Source organism: Scomber japonicus, chromosome 2 (genome assembly GCF_027409825.1).
Source record: "Scomber japonicus isolate fScoJap1 chromosome 2, fScoJap1.pri, whole genome shotgun sequence".
NCBI classification, from domain to species: Eukaryota; Metazoa; Chordata; class Actinopteri; order Scombriformes; family Scombridae; genus Scomber; species Scomber japonicus.
In genome coordinates, this window is record NC_070579.1 from 19759078 (window position 1) to 19786568 (window position 27491).

General features: G+C 38.6%; 1 protein-coding gene across 1 annotated transcript in view; it reads right to left on the reverse strand.

Moving 5' to 3' along the window:
• Nucleotides 1-27491, reverse strand: part of ctnna2 (catenin (cadherin-associated protein), alpha 2) — a 327549-nt gene that overhangs the window by 288319 nt on the left and 11739 nt on the right. Inside the window, exon 2 of the mRNA XM_053331022.1 lies at nt 10235-10341. Within this exon, the coding sequence (XP_053186997.1) occupies nt 10235-10336 (102 nt within the window). The 5' untranslated portion in view covers nt 10337-10341. The remainder of the gene's footprint in view (nt 1-10234; nt 10342-27491) is intronic.

Genomic DNA, 27491 nt, shown 5'->3' on the forward strand with positions numbered 1-27491 from the left:
TCACATGTCCAAATCCTGTGAGACTTTTTTCCCTTTTTTTCTGTATTTTGCATTTCAAAATGAAGCTGAGGAAGTGCTAGACCCATGTCTTTAATGCCTCCAATATCCAGACAATACTTTATAATATATGAATATGACTTGTCTGCAATCTGACAGAGGATTATTTTAAAATACAATAAAAATGGACGTGCTTCAAGAGTAGATACCTCAAAAACAACCCCAGCCATTAAACAAAATCATATTTCTTTAAATTGTTTTGGTTTTTCCTGAAAAGTAAGATGCTACTGTTGTCAACAAGCTGTCATCTTACTCCTAAAATTATGTCTACTCTCTAAACTTAGTTAATCTTCTGTGGCAGTGCCCAGAATTGCCTAACTTTGAGAGAGACTGCTCTGTGGTTTCAATGAAAACTCTGAGGAGAAATACAGCATCCCTTCTTGCCTCCAAAAAGTGTCTGTTTGAGGTCCAGGCTTCCTCCTTTTCCGCTAGCTTAATGGATTATGACAGTGATGCAGCATGAAGCCTTAATCCCCTTGCCGCCATCGTCTCCCCTCCCTTTATGTTAAGCCCCTTGACTACAGCGTGCGTGTATGTGTGTCAGGTGCCAACCAGTACTCATAGCCAACCTTGACTTGGAAGACATACAAAAACAAAAGGGGGTTAAAGCATCCACTGCTGACAGCCAACTCTACCCTTCAGGTGCACAGCTAGTCTATTACCAGGCTGTCTGAGGTTGAAGTCAAATATGCTACTAAGCCAATTGCTTTCAACTTGATGACTCATAAAACAAAAAAAAAAGGATACATCTACAACTTTACTTTTTGCTATGTCACCCAAATGATACTAATTAATGATAAATGTGAATACTAACAAGCAGCAACACCAACAGTGTCTTCCACTTGTTTATCTGTTAACTCACCATGTTAAATAGGCTCACTCTTTCATCCTGAGTTGCTGTCTATCTTCAAAGTAGGACTTCATCCTAAAGGCCTTCATTATCAAGCCAGTGTTCACCTTTACCCATGTGCCAATAAGAAAGAACCAAAGAACCACAGTGGATGCAGAATTGTCAGAGTATACTGTATATGCATTTGAAAAAGTTCATACAGTGTTGGACCAGAATCAGCAATGTCTGTACCAGTTCTATTAAGACACTGAGCTAGTACATAAGAGATGACCTTTGAGATCAAACATTCATCAAGAGCAGCATGTTGCACTGACAAGGCTGGAGTGAGTACTCACCATGAATGAATCCATGTGAAAAGTATGAAAAGCAACCAGGGGACTCAGAGCCCCCTGATGAAAGAAACCATAATCAGGTAGCTCTTTGTGATCTGGCAAACTGAACAGTACAGCAGAGAGGCTCTTCTCTATGTCACATGGAGGAAGAATGTCACGTCAACAACCAAAACACCCCAATGATGGAAATCCATTCCAAGAGGCGGAATTAGGGCGGAGAGATCAGGAGGTAAATCCACTTTGTTTTACACAAGTGGTACTCATTTTAACCCGTTTTAACCCTGTAAGGGCCAACACTTTTTGTGTATGGTTTACCATGTATGTCTGACCAGGAGATAAATAATTTATTAAATATAAACATTAAACTGGAATATAAATCAAAACAAGTCTGGCTAAGTTGGCTAAAGAAAGTTGACTTTTGGACTTCTTTTCTCCAAATGTTCTTGTTAAAGTGTATTCTTTACACAGGTGTTTATTTATTTATCATTGTGTTCACTTAAAGTACCAAACAGCTGTTCTTAAAATGAACTGGTGGACTGTAAGAGGCCTGATATTAAAGAAATAAGAAGGCAACTCTCAACTCAACTGAAGAAAAACTATCTGCTGGCTGCCTGTTTGTTGTTTTAATAGGATATTTATAGTGGTCCTTGTCAGTTGTTCCTCGAAAGGGACGACCAGTAAACAAACACCACAAATAAAGCATTACTTCTGTGTATATTACAAGTAAAAATGAAATGGAATGGGTGAACAAGAAGAGGAAGTAATGACTAAATAAACATACACAGATATAAGATGATTAAAATATATTCAGTGTGTGTTTGGAAGACACAGAGAGAGAGGGGAAAAGAAGAGAAACTGTCTTTTATCTGGTGAAATAGACATGCATGAAGACTCTACACACCACTCACCCTGAATATTTACGTTGCAGGGTTTTGTTTTGTTTTTAACTCATTCATTGTTCCTGCTGTGAAACAGTTACAGGAGACATACTAAAAGATGTGAGTCTTAGTTCTGGGATCAATACACATATATACCAGAAGTGCAAATCTAATTCTACTGTATCAGCAGGACAAGCACCAAGATACACTGAATGACAATGCTCACCTTTGTTGAATCATCAGTCAGTAGACTATAACTAACTGACATGGAGTCAATTTGAGGCTGTAACACACCCACAGTTTGTCCCTTTGTAAATTGAATATCAAATGTCTGAAGGCAAATTCACAAAATGTTTATTGTGTCCAGTGATGAGCAGTTTTTAAGAAAATGTCTATTCTGGGAATAATTATACTGATACTTTTTAACTAAAATGTAAACTATGTGGTTACAATCACGTGCACAAGTCATTTTAAATGATGTAACAATGACTTAAATTGTGTCCTCATAATTAAACACTGACTTCATTCCACATTCCCTTTTCCCCTGTATTTAAGGACATGAGTGTCATTACCCAAATGTTTGTCTTTAAATGAACTGGCCAGATAGAAACTAGTTGAGCAAATAATGGTGGAACTTATCCCTCATAATTATAAAATGCATATAAAAGCAAGCACTGCAACACTTTACTTATGATTCAGCAAGCATGACATGACTCAGCGGCTGACCCCCATTTTACAAAAGTCAAGAACTATGCCTTGCAATGTAGAATGAGGGCATTACATTTTAACGTGTCAAAAAGTTTGATCAGTTTCATATTCATATGCATCATCATCTCTCAGCATTTTCTGTGGTTGTATTAAAGCTTGGCCACTTTTTACAGCCATGTTTACCATTCTGGCCAGCTGGTTCCTCTTTTTGGTTCTCATGTTTTCATACCAAGATACTGTGCTTATAGTGTGGAATATAGTTAATCAAAACTGCCCAACTTTTTTTTTTACCACCTGGCTCTCAAGGCTACAGTACTTCCCCCATAATTCTTTCAAAAAATATTGTTATCGCCTGCAGTATAAAAATGTTTACTATAACAGAGGCATAGCGACTTCATACAGAATGATAAAGTATGGCCCTCAGTATTATTAGCTATGGACTTGCCCAGGACCAGGAACAGTGGTAAGAGAGGCTTGTTCATGATAAATGAGCCTGCTATCTCATGCAATGTCAGGGTGAGCCTGTTTGTCTATCCTCCTGGGGCAACCTTTTATTCTATCCAAGCACACTGAATCATCCAAATTGACAGGAAAAACAATCACAGTGTCTCGTTCATATCCGAAAATGCTCCACACTTCCAACGCAATTGCGGAAAAGATGAACTACCATAGTTGGCTATGGCGCTTATTCCCATTGGTGTGCGTATTTGACCAGAATACCATCTTTGTTGCAGCATATAACTTATATTGTGCGGTAGAGTAGATGATGATTGAGTAGATTGTTTACTGCAATATCTATCAAATCAGAAAGGTGGCAATTAGATGGAAGACAGCATATAGGTACAGATCATTTACTACAAATAATAATGACAGACACACATAACACACAATTTCAATTAAATGTCACTGAAAAGAAACTGCTGGTAAATTTCCATTAGATCATAAAAGGTTCCATCAATTATTATTTATTGGCTATTCTGACAACAGAACTCTTAGTTATTTGGCTAAATCAATAAGTATTATGTTAGAGAATCTACACACTGAGAATGAAGCTGTCTGAATTCATCCTGAGAACGCTGCAGCAAAAGTCAATTTCAATAAAAAGAAATGAAGATGTCACGGGGGGGACACACATCATTTTCCAAAAAAAAGAAAAAGTTTGGCAGTCAGATACATAATTTGCTGTTAGGGCAGTCAGGCATTGCTAGATAGGAATTAATAATCATCACTGTGTTCAGAAAGGAAGCTCATCAGCCTTTCATCCTCCTAACATTAAGCAATTACCTACTTGTCACTCTGATGGCCACTCATGAGAACAAACAGGGTGTGGCTGACAGGCAATACTACCACAAAATACACTCAGAGCAACTCTACATGGAAGCCATCTGGGTTTCAAAACTGTCCACCTGCACATCATTTCCACTAAAGCCACTCTAAAATTGGAATATGTATTTCAGTATGTTTTTTTTCAGATGGTTGACACCAGTACTGGTGATGATGCCAGTTAAAACAAAATGCACCCCTGGGTATTTTTCTAATATGGTGGTTCATTGGAAGTTATAATATTATCCACTTAAAGCAAATTAGCCCATAACCCATGAAGTTACACAGTATCAGGATACAAAGACAGATGGTGATAGCTTATGTCCAAAAATTACTCAACCTTAAAAAGTCTATAAAATAACAGTAATGTCTTTGTTATAAATACAGGGATATGTCTGGATACAATAAAATCACGTCACCTATTTACTGGTAAACACATCTGGAATTACTGAAAGTCTCTATTTCCATGATTACACAGTTTCTTTGGCTGCAAACAATATTTTCTCCCCTGACTGTTTGGTATTTTGGTGGCTTGCCATGAACTTGACTCTGCGCATGAGAGCAAAGAAGCACAATGGAAGTTGTTCCAGGAATAATCAATCAATGCAGTAAAGTTTTTGTTGCAAAGATAATCTGAATCTGCACTTATGTTGCAACGTCTGTTCATCCATTGAAAATATGCAGGGCCACATGCTGCCACGTTCTGTGCTCCTTTTTGTGAATCCAACAAGTGATGTTTTCTTGCACAGATCATATTCAAAAAAGCTTCCCAACTGTTTTTATTACTGTTGCCCATTTGACATCGATATGAGATCTGTTACACTGAGGAGAATTTTTCCTCGACAATAACAAGAAAACAAAAAAACAAAATAAGAAAATTCAATGCAAGGCTTGTACTTGAGATCCAAGCTTCATATGATTTGGAACATAATTCATACTCAATTTATATGACTTTACAATATCAAAAAGGGTTGAAACTCAGACTTTTAGTTCCTTTGGTACATTCCCTGAATCATCCTTAACATTTACAAAACACTATGTACATTTCTCCAAACCATTTGTACAAACAGCATTACTCAGTGGATTAGCTGCAAAAGCCCATAACTTGCTCCAAATCCATACTTCTATCTCTCAAAAGTAAATATTTATATCAATGAACAGTCAATGTCAGTGCCATCTGAATGACAAGTCCTTGTGGCATTGTTTACAAACAAGATAATCAAAATGCTTAGCCATGTTGTCAATATAACAGTGTACTGTAAGTATTTTCTGATGTTAACTATGGCTAAGGTCGCTGTTGATGACAATGACTGAAACTCTTGTGTCCCCTGTGAGGGAGTTCTGCAGTCCTATGCTGGAAAAATACAGTAATGTAAACACAAGTATGTACCTGTATAAAGTATATTTACTGTACATTGTAAAACACAATTGGAATACTGTAATATAAAGCATTACAATACAGTACAGTTCATATTGTTGGATCACACACCTGTTCTATCTACGACACGTTTGAATGATTGAGGACAGAGTTGTTCCCTCAACATTCAGCTGCACCCCTTGGACTAGTCTCGGCCATTGTAAGGCTATGACTGAGAACATGGACCACAACTGTAACCCTTATTTCATCGTGTCTGTGTCCTTTGCCTCTTCTCCCTCTTCCTCTGTTTTGCCTCCCTGCCCTTCTCCATATAGACTTTCTCCTCTTCCTCTGCTGCGGACCTTGTTCATTTCATTGTTGTTCTTCCATTGTCAGAAATTATAATAGTGTTGTGATCTGTCTCTATGTGCTTGCCAACTGAAGGCTCATGAGAATCACCTCTGAGCTTTTTTAGAGAACTGGATGATCATTGTTTGATCTAAAACTTCACACATCCTCCCTCATTAGTGAAAGTCAAGACTCACCTGAGAGCAATTCATTAATTCAGTCACATTTGCAAAAAGAAGTCTAATAGAAAATAGGCTTGACAGGTTATGACAACTGACTGAACTGTTTTGCATATGATGAATTGTGCAATGAACTAATGCCTAGATGTTTTAGGGGTTAGACTATTCAACAGAAAACCAGAACAATATAATTTGATCAATATGACATAAGCAATTAATAATGTAGGAAACAGCAGGCAATTGTCTATAATAATTTGCATGTGCCGATTTGCAATTTGTTTAAAATAATGTGAAATTGCTTATGATCTGCACAAATGACTAGATGATGTGAAGGTTGAATATCTTTAATATATTTCAAGAATATCAGTTCTGATCTGAGAAATATACCAAAGCGACTAAGAAAAACTGTAACACCAATGATCTGTGACTTTATTTAGATTCGAGCCATATAACATCAAAGACATATTACCACCCCCCCCCCCCCCCCCCCCCAAACCACAGCGTGGAAGATCCTTTACTGATGCCATCATATATTCTCTTTTAAAACAGAGGAATAGGCTTCTATGGAACGAGAGCTTGCCAAGACATTTTATATCATGAGAATAAGATAAGATTTTTATTGTTGAGTTCAGCACTTTCATCTCTCATTTTAAAAACAGCCTAAACCTTATTTCATCATCTGCCCAACAGCTTTTTTGTATTGTGTTGTTCGCTGAAGTATCTCAAGGCTATCCATGTCCAAGGAAGTTTAAAACAGTAATACAGCATTCATGTGCTCCTGAAATAAATTAAACAGAGCTATATGTAGGCCTATTTCAGTCCTCCCTGTATATGTGGAAAATTAATCAAATGAAAAGTAAAGACTATTAATGACAGCAAACTGCAGCAGAGACTAACGTTAACTGCTCCTCTCCTCTGTCTCAGCGGGGGCGGAGCTGAGCCCTCAGTGTGTACAGCTGAGACACAGACAGGCAATGGTGGAGAGTTGTCAACAACTGTGCTCCACCTTTCCAGATAAGTGGATTTGATTGGTCCGGGCATCCGGCAGCTCATTTTCGCTTGCTATATTGTTGCTGGTGAAGTTGACTGTTCAAGTCAGGCCAGAAGGACCATCAGGCCATCGGGAATTGTCCTGGTGCTCCCGATGCGCAGTCTGCCTGTACTATTAATCTTCAGTCTTTTTGCCGACAGTAAGCAAACATAACTTGGCAATAGGAAATAAAAGGACTGTGCATTGCTGCTGTAAGAGGTGAAGCTGGAAAAATGTCTACAACCAATACTTCTCTAGGCACCAAATAGGGATGTCACATTCTGTAGATTTTTCTTTCGATTTGGTTCATTTTTAAGAAAAGTTATGACGTAGCTTTCATGTGTGAGTGCTATGTAACAGTCGGTGTTTAGAGCTAGCTTGTCTACCGTGGTTAGCTTGACTTTTAGCTCATCCTTCTTCACTTCAAAGTGTTTTCAATGCATTTAGTCACAGTAGTTCTTATTGGCTACCAAGGTTTGAGGTAGCAAACTAGCTCAATCCCTTTACCACAATGAATTGCAGCATACAGGTGACAATCATTTGGCACACCAACTGGGTAATGGCCTAATAATGTAACACCTGCATAGACTGTAAGATTAGCATGCTTGGCTAACAGTCCGTAAGCTATGTAACTTCATATTCGCACCATTCACCCAAGCTAACTAGCTGCTAGTCACCATGCAGGTTGGAAAAATGGTCACACCTCGTTGTATTATCAGGGTGGTGTTCCTGACAGGGTCGTGGCCTCGGTGTGAGACACTTCTATTAGTAAATGTGTGCTTTTAAAACTTATTTCAGGGCTGCGTTCTCTCTCAGTTCCCCAAACGATCTGAAATTCGGCACCATTGTGAATGAATGTGAAGTAACACATTCTATACCAAACTCTAGTATGCAAATTAATTTATTAACAGATCAACATGCGTAACCGGTCAAAAATATTATTGGTGGTAACTGTTGAAATCCCTCATACCAAAGAGTAAACAGGCAGGATTCTGAATCCCAGGATTTGGGAAAAATGATCTTTCCGAATCCAATATAAACAACCATCAGTGGGTCAATCATACTTGTAATGAGGCAGCTTCATTTATTTACATTGAAGAAATTAGGTAGTTGCCTGTCTTTCTACAGATACATACAGACCTACCTGGACTCTACGTAAATTCAGCCATTATAATGAGTCCGCTTATTTTTGTAGTGGGTTTCTGGAAAAAACGAGGGCAAGATGCAGTGGCCTCTTCTGTTACTGTGCCAACTCTTGCATCAGAATGTGAAAATTCCAACTCACATTAAGGAAAATGGAGTCCGGACAGTTTTGTTGGTTTATAAATCCAATTAACCTCAATGAACATTGAGATTAAGTTAAATGTACTGGACAATACTTTAGTAACCCAAACACATCACAGACATTGATAGCAAACTGATTTTTCAGTCACTTCCATAGTTATTGTTAGGGGACAAACTGCAGTATTAGGGATAGTTAAGGCTTTGGTTTAGTCAGCAACAGCACTCAGAATGTCATCACATTTTTATCAATCTCTAGATTTGGCCCACAATAGTTGGAACAGCCTGTCAGGAGTCAGGAGAAATTGCATACAACTGTGGCATGGCTCTAACATTTCTCTCTGGATTCTGTATTTACACAGACACGGTGAAAGTTTTTGTCGTCAGTCTGAGACTGGGCTCAGGCTTTCTGAATTGTCATAGTAGGAAAAGCAAAGGTGTTACTAATAACATTAACAATGGTTTTGTTCTATTCATGTGTCCCAATAAGCCATGACAGAGAGACAGTGAGCCAGCATGCACAATACCAGACCTCTGACAACACAGCAGAATTACAGAATAACTTGAAGAAAGTGAAAGAATAAATGTCGAAGCTGAGTTAATACATATAGTCACTAAAAACATCCTGTTCTGCAGGAGCAGTAAAAGCATTACAGCTCCAACCAAAAACTGACATATGGAAATCACAGAGAGGATGACTGTCATCACAGCACTGAGGTGACCATGCATTAAGTTAAAAGAAGGGGGTTTGATTAAAAAATGTTCCACAAAAAGTACACTGCAGTCAGCCAAAGAACATCAGACCACAGGAGGCGGCTGCTGGTACACTCAGTGATTTACATCAGTGCCATCACTGAGGATGTGCCTGCTTCTGGTATTACTCCAGATGGGGACAGTGACATCATGTCCAGCAGTTAAAATTATTGCCAGTGATTTTCTCAAGGGAATAGAGTTACATACATACTGACTTTTTCCCAAAAAAGAAAAACATTTTTTAAATTTTAAATGTGTGTTCTTCCTTCCATCTTTAAAGGCAGACAGTGTCAGCACAGCATGAAAATAAACCTCGAAAGACAGTAAAAAAGTTGCTTGAGATATGGTGTGAACACCATACATGACACCTCATGCCAGAAAACATTATAGACAATGCAAGCTAGTTGTAGGAGCATGCTTCACCTATCCTGTAGTTAATGTGCTCCTTTATGTAATTTGATTAAGGCTCCACCAACTGTAAAGTCTTGTTGAGTTGAACTCAATACAGTCAGTCCTACAAATATTATCATTATCCATGGGTAGACCATATTTTAAACACTTATATACACTCTAGACAGAAGTGATATCATGTCAAAATGTAACCACTGTGTGAAAATAATTCCTTGCAACAAACATGCATATATTGCTCGAATAATAACATTCTGTTTGTCTCTGGGAATAAAGGCTATTCTATTTATCTGAACTTTTAACCAAAATGACTGCCCACAACACAGTACACAATACATCTGAAATAAAGTACACTTTATTTAAATAATGTGACAATAATCTGAACTAGGACTCTGACAAAACCAGATTGAAATTCAATCTGAATCAAACTCTAAATGATATCCAACCCTTGTCAGACTCAACAAGCCAGGGTAACCAAAGTCATGTTCAGCCATCTGTTCAGCTTGGAAGCCACATAAAGTCAGTGGCGAAGAGCCAACGTTCCTGGCTGTAACCCAACACAATTTAACATCTTTGTAACAAGTGATCCAGTTAAGCAGTAACCAGAAAATATATCATTTTGTCCTCATACTAAAGGTATAACATGCGACTTTTATGTATTTGTCCATTACCACTGACACCATCATCTTTGGAACTCTTTCTCAATCAATCAATGTGTTAAAAGAAGTACCTGTGTGACCAGGGGCTCAAGAAGCCTCTCCACAGTCAAGGTGCGGATTTCAAGACTCTTGGGGTCCCATTTCAACAAGATGGGGGAGGTGGCGGTCGTCATGGTCTCTGTGGGAAACAAAAGCAAATCAATCCTAAAAGAATGCTTTGCAGTAAAAAGCGCTTGGCTCATTCACACACACACACACACACACACACACACAAACAACAGTTAGAGAGTTTACATCAAACTCAAAGTCAACTTTATTATCCGAAAGAGGGAAATTCAGGTGGTCAAAGTGCAGATACAGATATTAAAAACAAATAGATAGATATACAAATGTGCTTCTTCCTTCCCCAAGCTAGCAACTCATTAGCTCCCACCTCACACACACTCACACCCCACCCCACACACACACACACACACACACACCACAGCCAATAAAGTATACTAGAAAAATAATCAAAATATTCATAAAATACACCATCAAGTCCTTTGTTTTCAACTGTGTTTTCCATTTAATAGTCTAATTGCCGAAGGGACAAATTACTTGCTAAATCTAGTGCTTTTTATTTTCCTTTGACGCATCCTTCCCCAACCCCGATGACTTTGTTGGAATCTATTGTGTAAAGGAAGAGTAGGGTCACTGAGGATTCGCTCAGCCTTGCTCAAAATCAGATCTTCACACAATTGAGCAGCCGACATCTGATTGCACCCAATGACTCTGCTGGCCATCTTAATCATGCGCTGCAGCTTGTCCTGATCTTGCTTGCGCTTGTTACCGAAAAACACAAATCGCACAGTATGTCCTCCTAAAAGGACAGGGTGGACAGGGTCACAAAGTTTGAATGTAGTGTTCTGCTGTTTAACAGACCTTAAAATAACTTTCTGGTACACGGTGTACAGGCATAAATGTTCATGTTAGGGCTAGGAAATTGACTGAAAAGTTATCAAAACTGACATTATGACTAACTGAGGTAATTTCAGTCACATTATTCACTCTTCATATAGGGTGCTGCATACCTCTTAACAGCACAATAAAAAATAAAATAATAATAATGATAATAATAACAAATCTAACCAATTGTAACAAAGTACACAACCAGGCAGAATGTGCCATGTGGCTTCACTTCATGAGTGGAGTTGGCATTGTTTCTACTTGCAATTAGAATGAACTGGCACAATAATTAATCAGTGTCAGCTCTAATTTGAATAGACAAAACAACTGAAGAAAAGCAGATGAGGGCAGGTCTTGATAACAACCAGAAAATGTCATATCAGTCGTGTGGGCAAAATGGTTTCAGTCAACATAATACAAAATACAGACCACACAATACAGAACATGTTAAAAGTAACCATTAAACGACTACATTGGTAGCACTCAGTGCAGCATGTGAAGCAAGGGTGCAAGGGAGAGAGGTGGTGTGAGTCCGCTCAGGACTGGCAGGTGTGCTACCATTGGAACAGAGTCATATCAACAGTAAACCATCAGAGTAACAGTATTCAGTATGAACTACAGTTTGTCAGAAAATATATATTACAGCTTCTCAAGAGTTCCCCAATTTTGATTACTAGGAACTGAGTAAGGTGATGAGAGTTTAATGATACAACACCATGGGGCAGTAAGTAGTTTCCCCCCATGCGCTCCCAGACTACAGACTGAAGGCTGAAGGGAGTTGCTTTAAACGTAGCACTGGATTACACAAGTATTAACATAGTGTCACTCCATACCCTAAAACATCCTGCTGATGAACTAATGAGAAAAAAAAATCTATAAATGTACTACTGTTCAAATATATTTACAGTATAACTTCTTTTTGATGGTCACACTTGCAAGAGATATAAAATAGAGTGGACATCGAGGTCCACTTCAACTGAGACAAAGTGATTCAGGTGCACAGGTGACTTTAAGAAGATATTGCCTAATTAATTATTACCAAGATAAATGTGAGAATCAATGGTAAATGTGAGATACATAACCCTGCAAAGAACAAGTCAGGCATCAGGTCCAGGTTATGGAGTTCGGAGACATCTACTTGTTGAAATATAATGTTCATTTAAAAGATTAACAAAGTGATTATGTTGTCCCAAATTTGGCCATGATATGTACAGGATAAACTGAGGCCGTTATGAAAACAGAGCTTAATTCCTCTCCTGGGCAGGGGGTTAAAAAGCTGTGATATCATAAGTCATGTATTTAAATAAGCATAGAGATTATTATGGATTATTTTGTTTGTGCCAACACTCAATTGCCAGATATTTCAGCAAAATTCTACAAAATATAATGTGGCTCAGACCAATATTATTGACCACATGGATGTCTGGTAATTGTTTACAGTAATCAAATTCAGTTCTAAAAAAAGTTCAAAAAAGTATCTAGGGTGGGAGGGGTTGGCCTAATCTTTCCTGCTTGCCTCAGCGTCCTAGAGGCGTGCAGGTCCTGGAGGCACGCCAGGTTGCAGCCAGTCACTCTCTCAGCAGAGCGAATGATATGTTGCTGTCTGCCCTTGTCCTTGGGAGTGGCAGCAGCGTACCAGATGGTAATGGGGGGTGGGGGGGTGGGGTGTGGACTCAATGATGGCAGTGTATTAGTGTACCAGGGTGAACTTCTTCAGCTGCCAAAGTAAGTACATCCTCTGCTGAGCCTTCTTGCTGAGGGAGCAGTTCTGCTCCCACTTGAGGTCCTGGGTGATGGTACCCAGGAAGCAGAGGGATTCCACAATGTGGACTGGTGAGTCCCACAGGGTGATGGAGGTGGGTAAGGCTGGTTCTTTCTGAAGTCCACAATCACCTCCACTGTTTTTACAGTGCTGCCCTCCAAGTTGATTTGTCTGCATCAAGTCACCAGATGGTCAATCTCCCCCCTGTAGAGGGTCTTATCCCCACTAGTTGTTGAGCTCAAAGAGGGCAGTGTTGTCTGCAAACTTCAGGAGTTTGACTGACTGGTGACTGGAGGTGCAGCTGTTTGCATAAAGAGAGAAAAGTAGAGGGGAAATGACACAGCCTTGAGGGGAACCAGTGACGATGGTCCAGGATTCAGAGACATGTTTTCCAAACTTTATCTGCTGCTTACTGACAGACAGAAAGTCGATGATCCACCCGTGGGTGGAGTCAGGCACATGCAGCTGGGAGAGCTTGTCCTGCAGAAGAGCCTGCATGACTATGTTAAAAGCAGAAGTAAAGTCCGCAAATAAGATTCCAGTGTAAGTTCCTGCAGAGTCCAGGTGCTCGAGGATGAAGTGAAGAGCCATATTTACAGCATCATCCACAGACCTGTTGGCCCTGTAGGCAAACTGCAGAGGGTCCAGGAGTTGATCTATGAGGTAGGCAGCAAAACCAGAGAGGTTAGGATGCTGGTTCTGTAGTGTTTAAGTTCAGTGAACCTTATTTGTTTGGGCATGGGGATGATGGTAGAGGATTTGAAGCAGGCACGTGGCATGTGTCCAGTGAGATGTTAAAGATATCTGTGAACAATGGAGGCAACTTGGCAGTACAACACTTCAAGGTGGAGGGAATGACAAATTCTGGTCCAGCTAATTTGCAAGGGTTCTGTCTCTTGAACAACCTGTTAACTTCCTTCACCAGGATAGAGAGAGTAATTGTTGTGGTTGGAGAGGTCAGGGGGGTCTGTGAGCTGACCAGAGCTGAAGTTGATAGCTGGAGGCACGGGGAATGTGTCAGGACTGTCCTTTTGTCTCAGTAGAACACATTTAGATTGTTGGCCAGGTGTGACTGAGGGCCTTTCAGTTTGGTTATCTGTCTCAGGCCCTTCCAGACAGAAGCTGAGCTGTTTTCTGAGAACTGATGTTGAAGTTTCTCAGAGTCTAGCATCTCTCAACATCTTGCTATACCTGCATTTAGACTCTAGTTAAATCGGTCCTTGACCCAACTACTAAAGATGTCCTCCTTTTCCAACCATAACTGAGTGTGCCTGATGGTACACAGCTGTCCTCACAGCCTCTGTGTACTCAACCAGACTGTTGGTAGCAGTCCTGAAAACATCCCAGTCAGTAGGCTACAGTCCAAAAATGCACGAAGGTCCTCCACAGCTTCAATAATCCACTCCTTAGATGTCCTCACAACAGGTTTAGACATTAAATAAAACAAAGCACAGTCAACAATTCCAGCAAACCATAAATTAACAACTGGCTACCCACTTTAAGATTACATTATTTACCATCTTAATTAACTGTGCCATTACAATATATCTCTCCAAAGCTGGAGTTTATTGAGTGAGGCTGCATTAATTCAAGGAGAATTGTGTAGTTGTTTTTCATTTGTATAGCTGATTATCAGCTGCATTTCTGGCCCAGATTTGTCCACAATGCTTTAACAGAGTCTGAGCAGGATTCTGATTATTTGAAATTACTCAGGTACAATCATTGCATTATATTGTAGCACTGCACAATAAGAAAAAAAAATAATAAGAAAAAGAATGGAATGAAAGGAGACAAAAGGATGGGAAATCAGTAGAAAAGTTCCAGATAAAAACTAACCTAACCAAAATAACCTTATTACTCAGCTAATCCAACTACATTCTGAAGGGCATCATATTTACAGAAACCAGAAGTCCTATAAATAATAAATAAAAATAAGTGAGCTCTGCAAAATGAGTCTCAATTGAACAGTTCTTTGAGACAATCCGCTGCTCTTTAACATTGAGTATTTTTTATTACAATTTTAAAACCCTTAAGCTCAGTGAGGTTATATTAGGTGAATGTGAGGACAAAACAGCTGGCATGGGGGTAGCAGTCTGTTGTTACTGTGGGGATGTGTTTCTACAGTAAGCAATATTAGAACGGGCCAGCTGGGACTGGCCCAGTCTACTGGCAATGTCAATGAGGCAGAAGGGACAAAAGAATGTGAATAAGAATGACAGATCTGGGCCAGAGGCCCCTGATACTACACACAGTGGGTTAAGATGGATGAACAATAGGAAATTTGGCAACTTGGCACTGTGGATGAAACTACAACCGACATTACCTGAACAGTGCAACACACAGGCCTCCATAATTTTTAAAAAATGCACTTCACTTGTGCTGGTGTCATTAGATTTTCATCCCCCACAAGGAAATCTGGGGAGGGGCAATTAATCAGATCTTACTTACCTGTCAACTCATCAATCAAACATGCACAGTAGTTTCACAAAACCACAGGGAATGATGAATGTAATTTCTGTCTGTTCTGACACTTTCACAATCATATAAATATTGGTTTGAGGGGTAAAAAAGGAGAGAGGGACTGGCTACGCTGTTACAGTGTTTTTATCTAGCAAAGCCTGAACACTCACACTAAGCATTTATTAGAAAATGTTTGCACATCACAAATTATACATTCACAAGCTCACATTTGTGCTACAAAAAAATGTGGTGCAAAACATATTTATAGAGTGAACGTTGTGGCTACTGTCTGATAAATGCACTCTTCTAAACAGTGTCTGGTTAATTTATGTTGAGCCTCCCAGAGAAAGAAACTCCCTTCAAGTCATTTTGGAATTTGCTGATGGCATTTGACAGTGGACTGTGTCTTTGTGCCTGTCAGACTGACCAGCAAAGCTGTCAGTCTTTATATGCCTAGCATCTAGGCATACAAACTGACATACATTTCAGACAGCTTACATTAGCAACCAGCTAGTTAGGTACTGACTTGATCCGATAGCCTCTCTTTTTGGATAGCTGTCCTAATAAGAACAGTTTCCAGGCAGAGTGTAATTTGTAGGATGAAAAGCAGGAGTGATGCAAACGCTTTGGGCAGAGGAACATGCCACTGATGAGAAAACAGCAGTGCTTTGAAAAATACCAGAGTGCCACTGTAATGTAATAAACAGAGTCTGCTGGTATATGACACTGTAACTTCTCAGACAACAGGGTTGAAATTATTCTTGACACATTACGTAACCAAAACAATAACAGAAAGCAGTTTGTCAAGAAGCTGGCAATAAGCGTTAAGTTCTTGTAGGTGTGTCATAAGTAAACTGGAAATGTTTGAAAGTTACATCCATGATTACCATATTATACAAATAATGCTTCATGTCATTGATCGGTAATTTAAGGACTGAACATCCGTTAAAATCCATGCTAATAATGAAGCAGTTTATCCTAAGGAGAAAAGTAAAGGAGACATAACTATCTCAATAAAATATAGCAACACTGCCATCATTATAATGGACCTGAAAGACAGCAGACTGCAAGTTAAGCATGAAAATCACAGCGTTTCATTACTGCTACCAATACACCGCATAAGGTTAATTGTCATACAATGTATTTGTAATTAAGTCACATAAAAAAAAAAAGATGCAGTGTTTTTTCATTGGGGTATTTCGCACAAAGCTATTCCCCACCGGTCTGATAGAATAGTCGAACTTTGCTATCTCATATCACAAACAAATTCAAGTGCAAAACATATGGATCACACACTGACACACTCTGTTTTGGATGTTCATTAGATATTAGCCCATAACCATTTTCATATAGTTTACCAAACAAAGTAGATAACACTCCATTTGAGCAACCAAACACGCACACCCTGACTTCATCACACATCTTAATCACATCGCTGTTATCCAGAGAATTAGAAAAATAAACACAATATGATCTGTGAGTTTTCTGAGCAACAGTTTTGGTGAGTTAGTATCACCCCAGCCAGCACTGGAAAAAGGAAAAAGGAAAAACACATCCACAAAAGCAGAAGAAGATAAGTCTCTCTGATGCCTAAGTAATCTGACACAAATCCAAAGAATATAATGCTAGGCAACCGTTAAACAATATGGGGATGTGCTTAGATTACTTGTGTTTTTAGTTGTGCATCCTCCTTTGTCCACACTTTCTGACGGGGATAAAATCTCACTTCTCTCAGATCTGTTCAACCAATATGTTTTGGTGAAAAGCATGAGTCATATTTCTGTTGTTGTAATTTGTTAGATGTCCCACCATCTGCTGTGTACAACTGTGTGTGACTGATGCATGAGAGGAGCAAAAGAAGACAGGGCACACAATTAGTTTTATTTTCTGAGCAAAATTAAATCCAAATACTGATAGAGCAAGTTTAGAAGTTTTTAACATACACATCTAGGAGGTAACATAGGCAGTTTATTGCTTCTGCATAGTGTTGTAATTAGAAAATCCTAATATTAGCAGAAAGAAGCTTTTTGTGTTATTGCATATGCTGTACTGTAAATGTATGTACCCCTGCTTTCTCTGTGTACAGTTGAAGCAAGCATTGTTTACTGTTATGTTCCCATCATTATTTTTGGAATAAATCTAATGACTGTTTAATACTGCCCCAGGAAACTGGCTTCTGGGGAAGGATGTTGATGTTTCAGAGGAATTAGAATAACACAATCTACATGGGAGGAAAACGGGCCATCTGCTAGAGTTTTAAAGATTTTCTGGAAAATAAAGCATGGCACAACAATTCACGTCTACTCCTCTGGGTTATACTGATATATAGACAAAAATCCAAGCGGTTGAAATAAAGCCAAAGGGTGCACCACTGTAGAGTATATTTTACTGTTTTCAGCAACAATTTATTTATAGTGCAAATGATTAAATAATCATCATCAATGTATGTATTTGATTGCTGCAGAAGTAGTGTTGTCTGCAGAGGACTTGTTTTTAGGTTTGTCTCTTTGGATTCTTTGTAGTTGGAATTGAGAGGTGTGATCCAGACTGTATACTGGAGCCAGGTGAGTTGAGTTCTGCAGTGGTATGAACTGCTTCCAGGAAATTAAGCCTCCTTGTCTGAGTCCAACAACAACCCTTTCTACCTGGTTGCACTCGTAGCTTCTGTACATCACCAAGCTTACTACTCAGTAAGTGTTCATAATGGATATATTACAGCCTAAATTCACTGTGGACTCATTTTATATTGGATGAGTTATCTTAACAAAGTGCATCGGTGCATTATATTGAACACACACTGCCCCGCTCATGTATACATTATGAAACCTACGAATGCAACCTATACAGCTACCTGCCATTTCACAGGTGCTAAATTGACTGAATGCTGTGGGTCAGTGAATGGTTTAGGTGATGGAAAGCAGAATAATACTGCTGGATTCATCACAGCCTGCAGATATTAAGCCTGCTGAGTTAATTAGGTTTCTTGTTTTGTGTGTTGGCATAATTCAAATATTAGAAAGTTCTTTACTGTCTGTATGTTTTTTCTCTATTTACTAGAAGGAGGAAATGAAAAAACTCATTTCAGTTTTAAACATAAATAAATAACACTTCATAATTTGCAATATAAAAGATTCAGTTAAAAGTAATGCAATTCATGATCTTGAACATTAATGAACAAACAATAATGAAACAACACCCAAATCTTTTTAAGTGTAAGGTACTAATACGTACTAACTGTACTTACACAATGCACACAATTTAACAAGTGATTGGAAGTTCCTGGAATTATAAAGTATTAGTTTGCCATATAACTATGCTGTATGTTAGAAACCTTGTAGAGAACCCATCATAAGACTCCTCCTTTATTTCTCAGGTTTGGTCCAGAGCAACTAAAATATGCACATAAAATAAAAACATCTTAAGGCAATTACATTGTTGCTCATCTGAATTATTGCTTGGAAACACTTTCTAATGGAATAACCACACAGATGGGCAGCACAGATGCTTGGTGTATAGTACTGCAGGCCTGTGTGCCATGTCCATATCTCTCCCTTAAACAACTGGGTTTACTTCAGTGCTTCTGTTTTCCCCACAGTCTGACGCTACACGCTGTGGTTTATATTGACTGGAGACTCTAAATTGTCCCTTAATACTGTGTGTGAATATTAGCTCTGAAACAAACTGCTTAGTCCAGCATGTTTACCTTCAATTTGTCTGATGATAGGTAAATATAAACTGAAGACTGAGAACACAAAAACATACAAAAACTCATAAATGATGATGAACCTTACAACCTTGTACGTTGCATTGGATTTTTTTTCTTCTCTCATACTTATCTAGCTTCAAACACCTTTGCCCAAATTAGCAACTTCAAAGCTGCGATGCCGTTCTGCCCCCTCTGACCTCGTGCTGGTGTTGAATTTTGCGAAAGTGCGATGAAGTATGTAAGCGAGTCACTGCTAAGAGTTGAGAAGGGTGAGATATTAAATGTTTTAAAACCACTGCCTTTCACAACCATCCACACAATTCTTGTTGCTGTGCTGGCTTTCAGGGACTTTGATTCCCATTTCTTCAACACCATCTTCTACCATCACTGCTAAATGAAGGACATACTGTTTCATAATCTGGGTTGTAAGAGTGGCAATCATAGGGAAGTACAACAAAGTGCAGCACCCCAATCCCAAGGTGGCTGGTGACCTATATGCCAATTCTGGTTGTTGCAATCATTTCTTTTTGTTATGTGCAAGCCAGTTCAGCAAAAACTGACTCTGAGCATAAAGTTAGTAGAGTGGGGGGAAAAAACATGAACCCAGTTGACACATGCTGATTAAAACTGTCTCTGGCAGCACACCAGAGTCAACACCAACACAGCTACATATTGTGGACTCTCCATCTCTACCAGTGCTGCTTTTTAAATTAAGTTGAGCCATCGCAAGCTTCCCAGGTGATTTCTTTATAGTGTGATGTTTTGATGTATAACTTTTTTTTTTCAACATTTTACTTTAAAGATTAGAGAGGCTGCTTTTAGTAATTGTAGCCTAATCATTTCTATGCATACAACTAAACACTGTAGTTATAAACTTGACAAGACAAAGAAAATTCTTCGGGGGAAACAGGATTAAACTTTTAACTTCTGAAATAAAAATGTTTAGACAGCTCTGATGGAGCTCTGGATTTATCAGGATGACGGCTGCTTCACTCCAAACAACTTCACTCTATGAACCTGGACTGTGTGTGTGTGTGTGTGTGTGTGTGTGTGTGTGTGTGTGTGCGTGTGTGTGTGTGTAACAGCTGACCTTTTGGATGTGTAGAAAAACACAGAACAGTAATTACGGTGTCTTTTCTGTTACTGGAGGATCCCTGCAGGCTGTAAACAGTCTGCATCCCTGCACCCACCACTATGGTGGCAATAGTTGCTAACTTTGGAGCAAACTCCTTCACATTTCTAGCAGTTGGGGGAAAAGAAATAGATGACTTTTCTTGGTCTTGAGGAGCTACAGCATTTATTAACTAACCCATTGTAACCTGTACACATATTATACACTGCACTATTGCTTAATGAAGCTACACTACCAAGAGTTTCTTTGGCAATGATAAATGAGGTTGACTCATGTTTCTGAACAGCGCTGCACAAAAGCCCCCAAACACTATTGATTTCAGAATGAATAAATATTTTATCTGATACATTACTATCTATCACAGAATGAGGTAACACATTGGTGACTGAGCCTATGGGTTAAGTGACACGTTTTCCATCACCCAGCAGTGGTTGGTCTGCCAGAAAAGGTGGGCGGAGCTAATGCAACAGATTTACTCTTCAACTCACTTGTGTGTGAAGCGTTGTACTGATTTTTCCAGTCTCTGCTAGTCTTGCGAGTGAACAGTTATTGATGTATCACGGATGACACTGCTTGGATATCTGGGAAGTGAAATCCCAAAACACACCTGCAATTACTGCCATAGGAGCCACAAAAAAGAATGAAACAGAGATCTTCCACATTGTTACTTTAATGGAGTGTCTTCTTGATACTGTTTTTTTTTTTTTTTATTGCCCATTAAACAATATTACTAGTTAGGTTCTGCTAATGTCAGCTCTTCCCTGAAATAATGCTGATGACATGGCACAGAGACAACTGCTAAAGGATTTAAAGTAATTACCTCAGTCAACCAGGTGTTAACTGTGCTCAGTGTGTGTGTGTGTGTCTGTGTGTGTTTGTTATGTGTGTGGGTCTGAGTTTTTGTATTAGTGCTTCTCTGTCAAATCTTCTTATGGTTTTGTTACAGTTGAAGCTTAGAAACACTTTAAATGACAAGGGCCTAGACATCCTTTTATATACCGAGACAAAGAATGACTTTGGACCACTGGGATCCTGCACTGCAACTTTTATTTTACCAGTAAAGTAATGTGCACTGTTAGCCAGAATAATAGCTCCTTCTACTCTGGATTCTGCTTCGTAAACCACCTGTTCAGATTCCTGGAGTTCAAAAGCAAATTCGAGTGTCTTAGATCACTATAGCTGATGGCTCTACATGGATTTAACTTCACTGATCTGCAGGTTCACTGCAGCATTTCCATTCACATGAATTGAGCTGTCATGAATGCTAATCTTGCTAGGGCCCTTTGGTTCTTGTGGTAAATGAACAGAGCAGTATTCAATCCAGTATGAGCTTCCACAAACTTTAATATCTAGAACTGAAGATCTAATTAAGTGAGTGGCCGGGCTAAATTCAACTGCAGGAATAACAAGTAACACAGACAGATGCAGGCGTTCTCCGACAGTTCATTAACATGCCCGTTCAGACTACACTGAACACCAGCAACATCTCAACCACTCTTAAATTAAGTCTCGTCAGGTACAGATTCATTCACACTAAGTGACATTTTGATTAATGTCACATCAAATGATACACCTTGCACACCTGAGGGTCACCTTGTAGATAATCTATCATCAACCCAATACAAGTGCTCTGACTAAGAGATCGGGTAAAGGCTGCATCCTGACAAAGGGCTACTGCAACACACTACATCTAGATACATGTGTGTCTCTTTTGGCTATGGTTGAGTGTCACCGGGGTTACCTTCTTGACATGAGCCGCACCCCTGAGGGAACTCACTGCTGAGTACAAATCCAAAATCTCCAGGGGAAAGATGGGCTTTTTAAGACCATGAAGAGCATTTCTGCTTAGAACCAGTGATCCAGAAATTGGATTTCCACGTCCAAGTCTCGTGAACATTAATTCACATTTGACATTCGGAAAATGACAAAATCACAATTTTGCAATTACATTACAGTCCATTCTACGTTCATTGTAATTTCCCCTTTATCTATTTGGGGGATTTGGGGATTTTTGCTTATTTCATGATTATACAGTCACCCACTTTGTTCCTGACAGATTATTTGACACCAGCAGTTCCTTTACAACTAAGTAACTTCTTATACAATATTTACATGTTTTATAATAGATAATGCAACTATAGATTAATGGCAGTAATCGTATAGTGTTCTTTGCTGTTGCTGGATCTTACTTCTGTGACTGGAACTGAGCTTGGTTAAATTAGATTGCTGTTCCCATTTACATTGTTTTGTAAAACATAAGTGACCACAAAATAAGAGATATGCATGGTGCATATAGTTTTAATATAGTGAATAAAAACAACCTCAACACCATATCTTCTATTATGGTGGTGAAGACACCAAACTGCTGAAAGCTTGGCAGGATGATCAGTGCATCTCGACAAAGCTGGCAAACACAACAGTGACAGTTAAGACAGATAGTCTGCTGAGTCAGAGCTCTGTTCCTGTGTGTGTATTGATTAAGCACCTCTCATACAGAGCTACTCTATCCAACGGTCTACTGGCAATACCAAAGAAAACAGATGGCAGGGGCAAGTACTCTTCAACACTGTTGGCCATACAAATATAAACAGAAACCCCCTGCTGTCCTTGCCTCATGTGATGCCTGTGGTTTCCTCTTATATATTTTGAAAAATAACATTAAGGGTCCCATACCACTTACTGTGGATTTGGCAATTAAGGAATAGAAAGAGTTTTTGTATCCCGATGACACTTCCTCTGTGTTTAAATTGAAAAATATTTCACTCTAATGTGTTATTCATTTGATCTCTAGATTTGTACAATTAGCTGGAGCAGGATACATCAGGGTAATGTATGCATACGTGTCTGCATTTGTCTACCTGAGTGCACCCACACAAGGGTTGGGGTTAGTGCTAAAGTAATGCACACAAATCTTCAATGATGTAAACAATGCAAAACACATTAAATGGAGTCTAAAAACCGAAAGGCCTAAACAATTAAATACATAATTTTCACAGCATCACCACACCATAAAAACCTGTAAAAGCTCTCTTCCATCTACTAACTCAAAACAAACTCTGTTGCACCCTAACAAATGCTCCTCCCATGGAGATGTCTGTCCTCTGCCACTGCTCCATCTGCGACTTCACCATGCTCACAGCTGCTAACAGGAAGTCAGATACACATAGTTTCAAAGGTCAGCGTATTTTCCAATTCTAACCCGACAGACCTTAACTCACATTTTCTCGCATGAAAAGCTTTTATTAAAGTACACAACCATGAAAAGCACTTCAACTTTTGTTTGCTCCCACAGTCCATAGACATGTGGACATGTGGGTGAGGTGAACTGGAAACTCTAAACTCCCTGTATGCATGTGCCTGTGGCTGTCTCTGTGTTTTAACCTGACAGGTTGTACCTGACCTGGCCTGGCTGCACTCTGCCTCTCACATCCACTGCATGCTAGCTTTCTTTCAAGTTCCCTCCCACACACAACCATGAAAAGGATAATCAGATAAAAATGGATGAGTGGATAGATGGATTTGTACAGTCTTCAGAATGAATCACCTGCCATCAACTACAGAGCCATCATTACCGCTTTCAATTATTATGTTCTGTATGTTTGTTGTTATGTATTAGCTATCTAAAAATGTATTATTGTGGTAATTCAGTGAAGTGTTAGATGATGGACCAAAGTACTGTGAGCTCAACTGTATAAGTAAGGCAACATAATTTTTCTCATGAACAGATTGTAATTGAGTGTGGAGTTTCATTCCCTACTGAACCTTGAGAGGAAATATACTGTGAGGTTTCTGCTCATTTTTATTTTTTTCACCATCATTCCAACAAATTTCATCCAATCTTCACCAATGTTTGTACATATTTAGATGATAAACCAATAAATTAAATGGCCAGCTGATATGATCAACTGATTTTAGCTTATTGCAGATCTATTAGTAATGACATATCAGTTTTTTTAGTGTCACCACTAAATACTTTATCAGAAAGTACTGTTTAACCTTTTTTTACCAGTAACATGTCCCACTCCATAAACATTACTAATACTACAATTCTGTAATGACAAAATCAGTTGCTATATCATTAATGACCTTGATAGGGTTATAATTTGGATGCTCTTGACAAAAGGTTTAACATTTTTTGTTAAACATGCCACAATATTCAGTTTTTCTAGGTATGGGCTATTTTATATGACCTGCCATAACTCTTGAATGTATTGTGTAACTGCAATCAAATATAGAATGATAGCTCTGAGCGATCCTGAAAAATACATGTTTCCTTTAGATGAGATTACAAATTTATATTATATGTAATTACCACAACTCAGTAGCCATTAATGTGACTAACTTAAATATATGCACAAGACATCCGTGCACAAAGCCCCTAACACTATGGACAGACTTATCCAGAATACATGGAGTAGATTGTTTGCATATTTAAAGCTCAGTAAGAGCACTGCGGTGTTATTCCATTTCAATTCATTGGAGTCACATCCTGAGGTCTGAAAGGCAGAAACAAAATAAGACTCTTCTCTCTGTGAGTCCACATTTACATGGATTAACTTCACTCCCATGAATGTATTAACAAATGAGGTTAATACATGATAAGCATTCAGGGAGCAACGAAGTAAGGTCAAACAAAGTTCTTAAAAAACCAGGGTTTAGTATATTTAGTGCCATTTGGGCAATAAAGAGAATAAAGTTCTCTTTAGTAACAAGGGCTACAGTAAAACATACTATTAATATAATTAAACAGAAAAATCACCATAAGATTAACAGAAAGTAGTTTTAAGTTTGGGCACATAGTGTTCTTATGAAAAGCTTGTGTTGCATCATAGAGTAATTGTGAACAAAAAACAAGAGCAAGATATTTATAAATGCCAGAAATTCTAAACAGAGCATGACAGGCCTTGAGAGTGAGAGACTGTTATTTTTTTTTTAACTTTTAACACTTAAATCATGAACCTCTTCACCCTCATGGATACAGACATATGCAGAGTGCTGCAATCTAAGATGCTAAAAGAGACCATCAATGAAGATACATGGTGTTAAGCTGATTCTTTGTCTCACTACAGCATGAGGGTAAGATGCTTTAGACATTATAGGTTCTCAGAAAGAAATCATTCTTTTTTTTTTAAATATTCCTAGCCCTGGAGTTTTGCAAATACATGCATATTTGTCACAGATAAAAATATTCAAAAGTTTAAACTCTGCTTGCACTGCATAAAATGGGCATCAGAGCTTCTTCACCATATGACACTAACTTTGTGACTACAATCCCTGTCATTTGTCATTATGGAAAGCTAATATGCCGACACTGCACTGACCCAGATATGGAGCAGAGTTAAGCACATACACACACTTGCGTGGAGCAGTGGGGGAGTCTCTAAAAGCAGAAGTCAAGACTCAACCTGTCATATCGCTACTCTCCAGAGCCATGTTCTCAGAGCGGCCAAAATAGGCTGATCAAAGTAGAGCACAACCTGTGAAATTCTCAGCAGTCATGTTCTCCTAGGAATACAAAACCCTTCTTTAAAAACATAATGCACACATTGCAAAGTTGAATAAATGCCACTGAAAATACCAGCACCTCATTGGCTGGAAAGTTACCATAACAATCCTATATTAGGACACCTCATTGTCTGTCACATAATGTATTTTGACAGTCTCAGTCCTATCCTTTTTTTATCCTATGATGAAGCCCATTTCAGTACAAAGGTAACGATTGATATATATGCTAGGCCTAGGTTGAGTTTGACATATTCATCCAGTTCTGTGCGAAGGACAAGCCTCAGTACTACTCAACATTATCAGAAGGGAAACACACACTGCTTCACACATCTGAAACTTTAGTGTCAGTGGTTAAGCATCATTTTATCCACAAGCTTTGGTTTCATTATCAGAACATAAACAGAAAAGAAAAAACATGATTAAAACAAAAAATACATGGAGGTTATCATCAAAACATGCTAATTTCATTAAAAGAAAAGTTTGCTGTTTATCATGTCAGGTTAAGGAAGTTGGAAGTTCCCAAAGCAGATAAACACACTACAGTACAACTATGATAAAGTAGCTACACAAAACAACTACTACTTCTTCTTCCTTCCATTCTGTAGCCAAGTGCAATATGTTTCTCCATACTTTGTTGAACTACATGAATAAATGACATTCATACATGGCTTGCATAATGAATTCATTTCCTATGTTATTAAGAAATGCAGAAGAAAAGAAAAAATGGGATTGACTATGAAAATGAAATTTGAAATATCCTTTTATGGTAAAGCTGACATACGTATAGCCTTTCACTGAATTTGGTACTTGCAACAAGGCTATCTTTTGTTAGTATTTTAAATCTTCAGTTAAACTCACTTTTAAGTTATCCGGTCAGTTCATATTGCAGGTGGATTGTTATGGACTATACCTCTGCTGCATTTTACCACCTTCAGTGCAAACTTTTATTTTTTTCATCTTGGTGTTTCTATCATTCATGTTTTCATTCATTCAACTTTTACAATGTGTTTAAGTGAACATAGCTGTGATTGTGATAGGCTGATAAAAAACTAAGGGTCGGAGTAAGTCTGAATGCCAAAAATGGGAATTTCAAAGCAGAAAATGAGTGTATGCTGGGTGGAGCGTTCTGGTTGCAATCAAAGCAAACACTTGGGTACCTCCCAACTAATCCCCAAGATGAACTCTTAAATGTATGGCTATGCGCTGTTACAGCAAATATCATTCAAACTTCCCTTTGGAGAGCTATTAAAGGTAAATCCCTCATGTACGACAACTTCACAGCAATGTATCTGTGTCAAGATAAAAATGCCAAAGGGGAAGGCAGGATAGCTTTCCACTGTAATCATTTTTTTCGTGCCAAACTGATCAAGTTTTAAATAATTATGTTAATTACTTAGGCAAGATGAAATTCCCAACCTTGCAAGATTCTTATCAAATGTTGTCCCACTCTTACTTTACATGTCCAGGAACAAGGTGTTAAAGGTTCCCTGTGGAATTTTTAATGATTTGGAGCACTATGGGGATAAGAACACATAGTGTATGCACGCCATTCTACTGATCAACAGACAGTGATAGTATGCTAACATATGTAGTACCATGTATGTGGCAACAAAGGCAAGCAAGTAGCAGAGGTGGAAAGTAACAAATTACATTTACTCGTGTTACTGTAATTGAGTAGTTTTTTGTGTACTTGTACTTTTTAAAGTAGTTTTAAAAATCTGTAATTTTACTTTTAAAAAAATGGATCGTACAGAAGTGTTAACTAGCATGACTCGCATGATAATTCATAAACTACTGCAGCCTGTGTCAACCTGC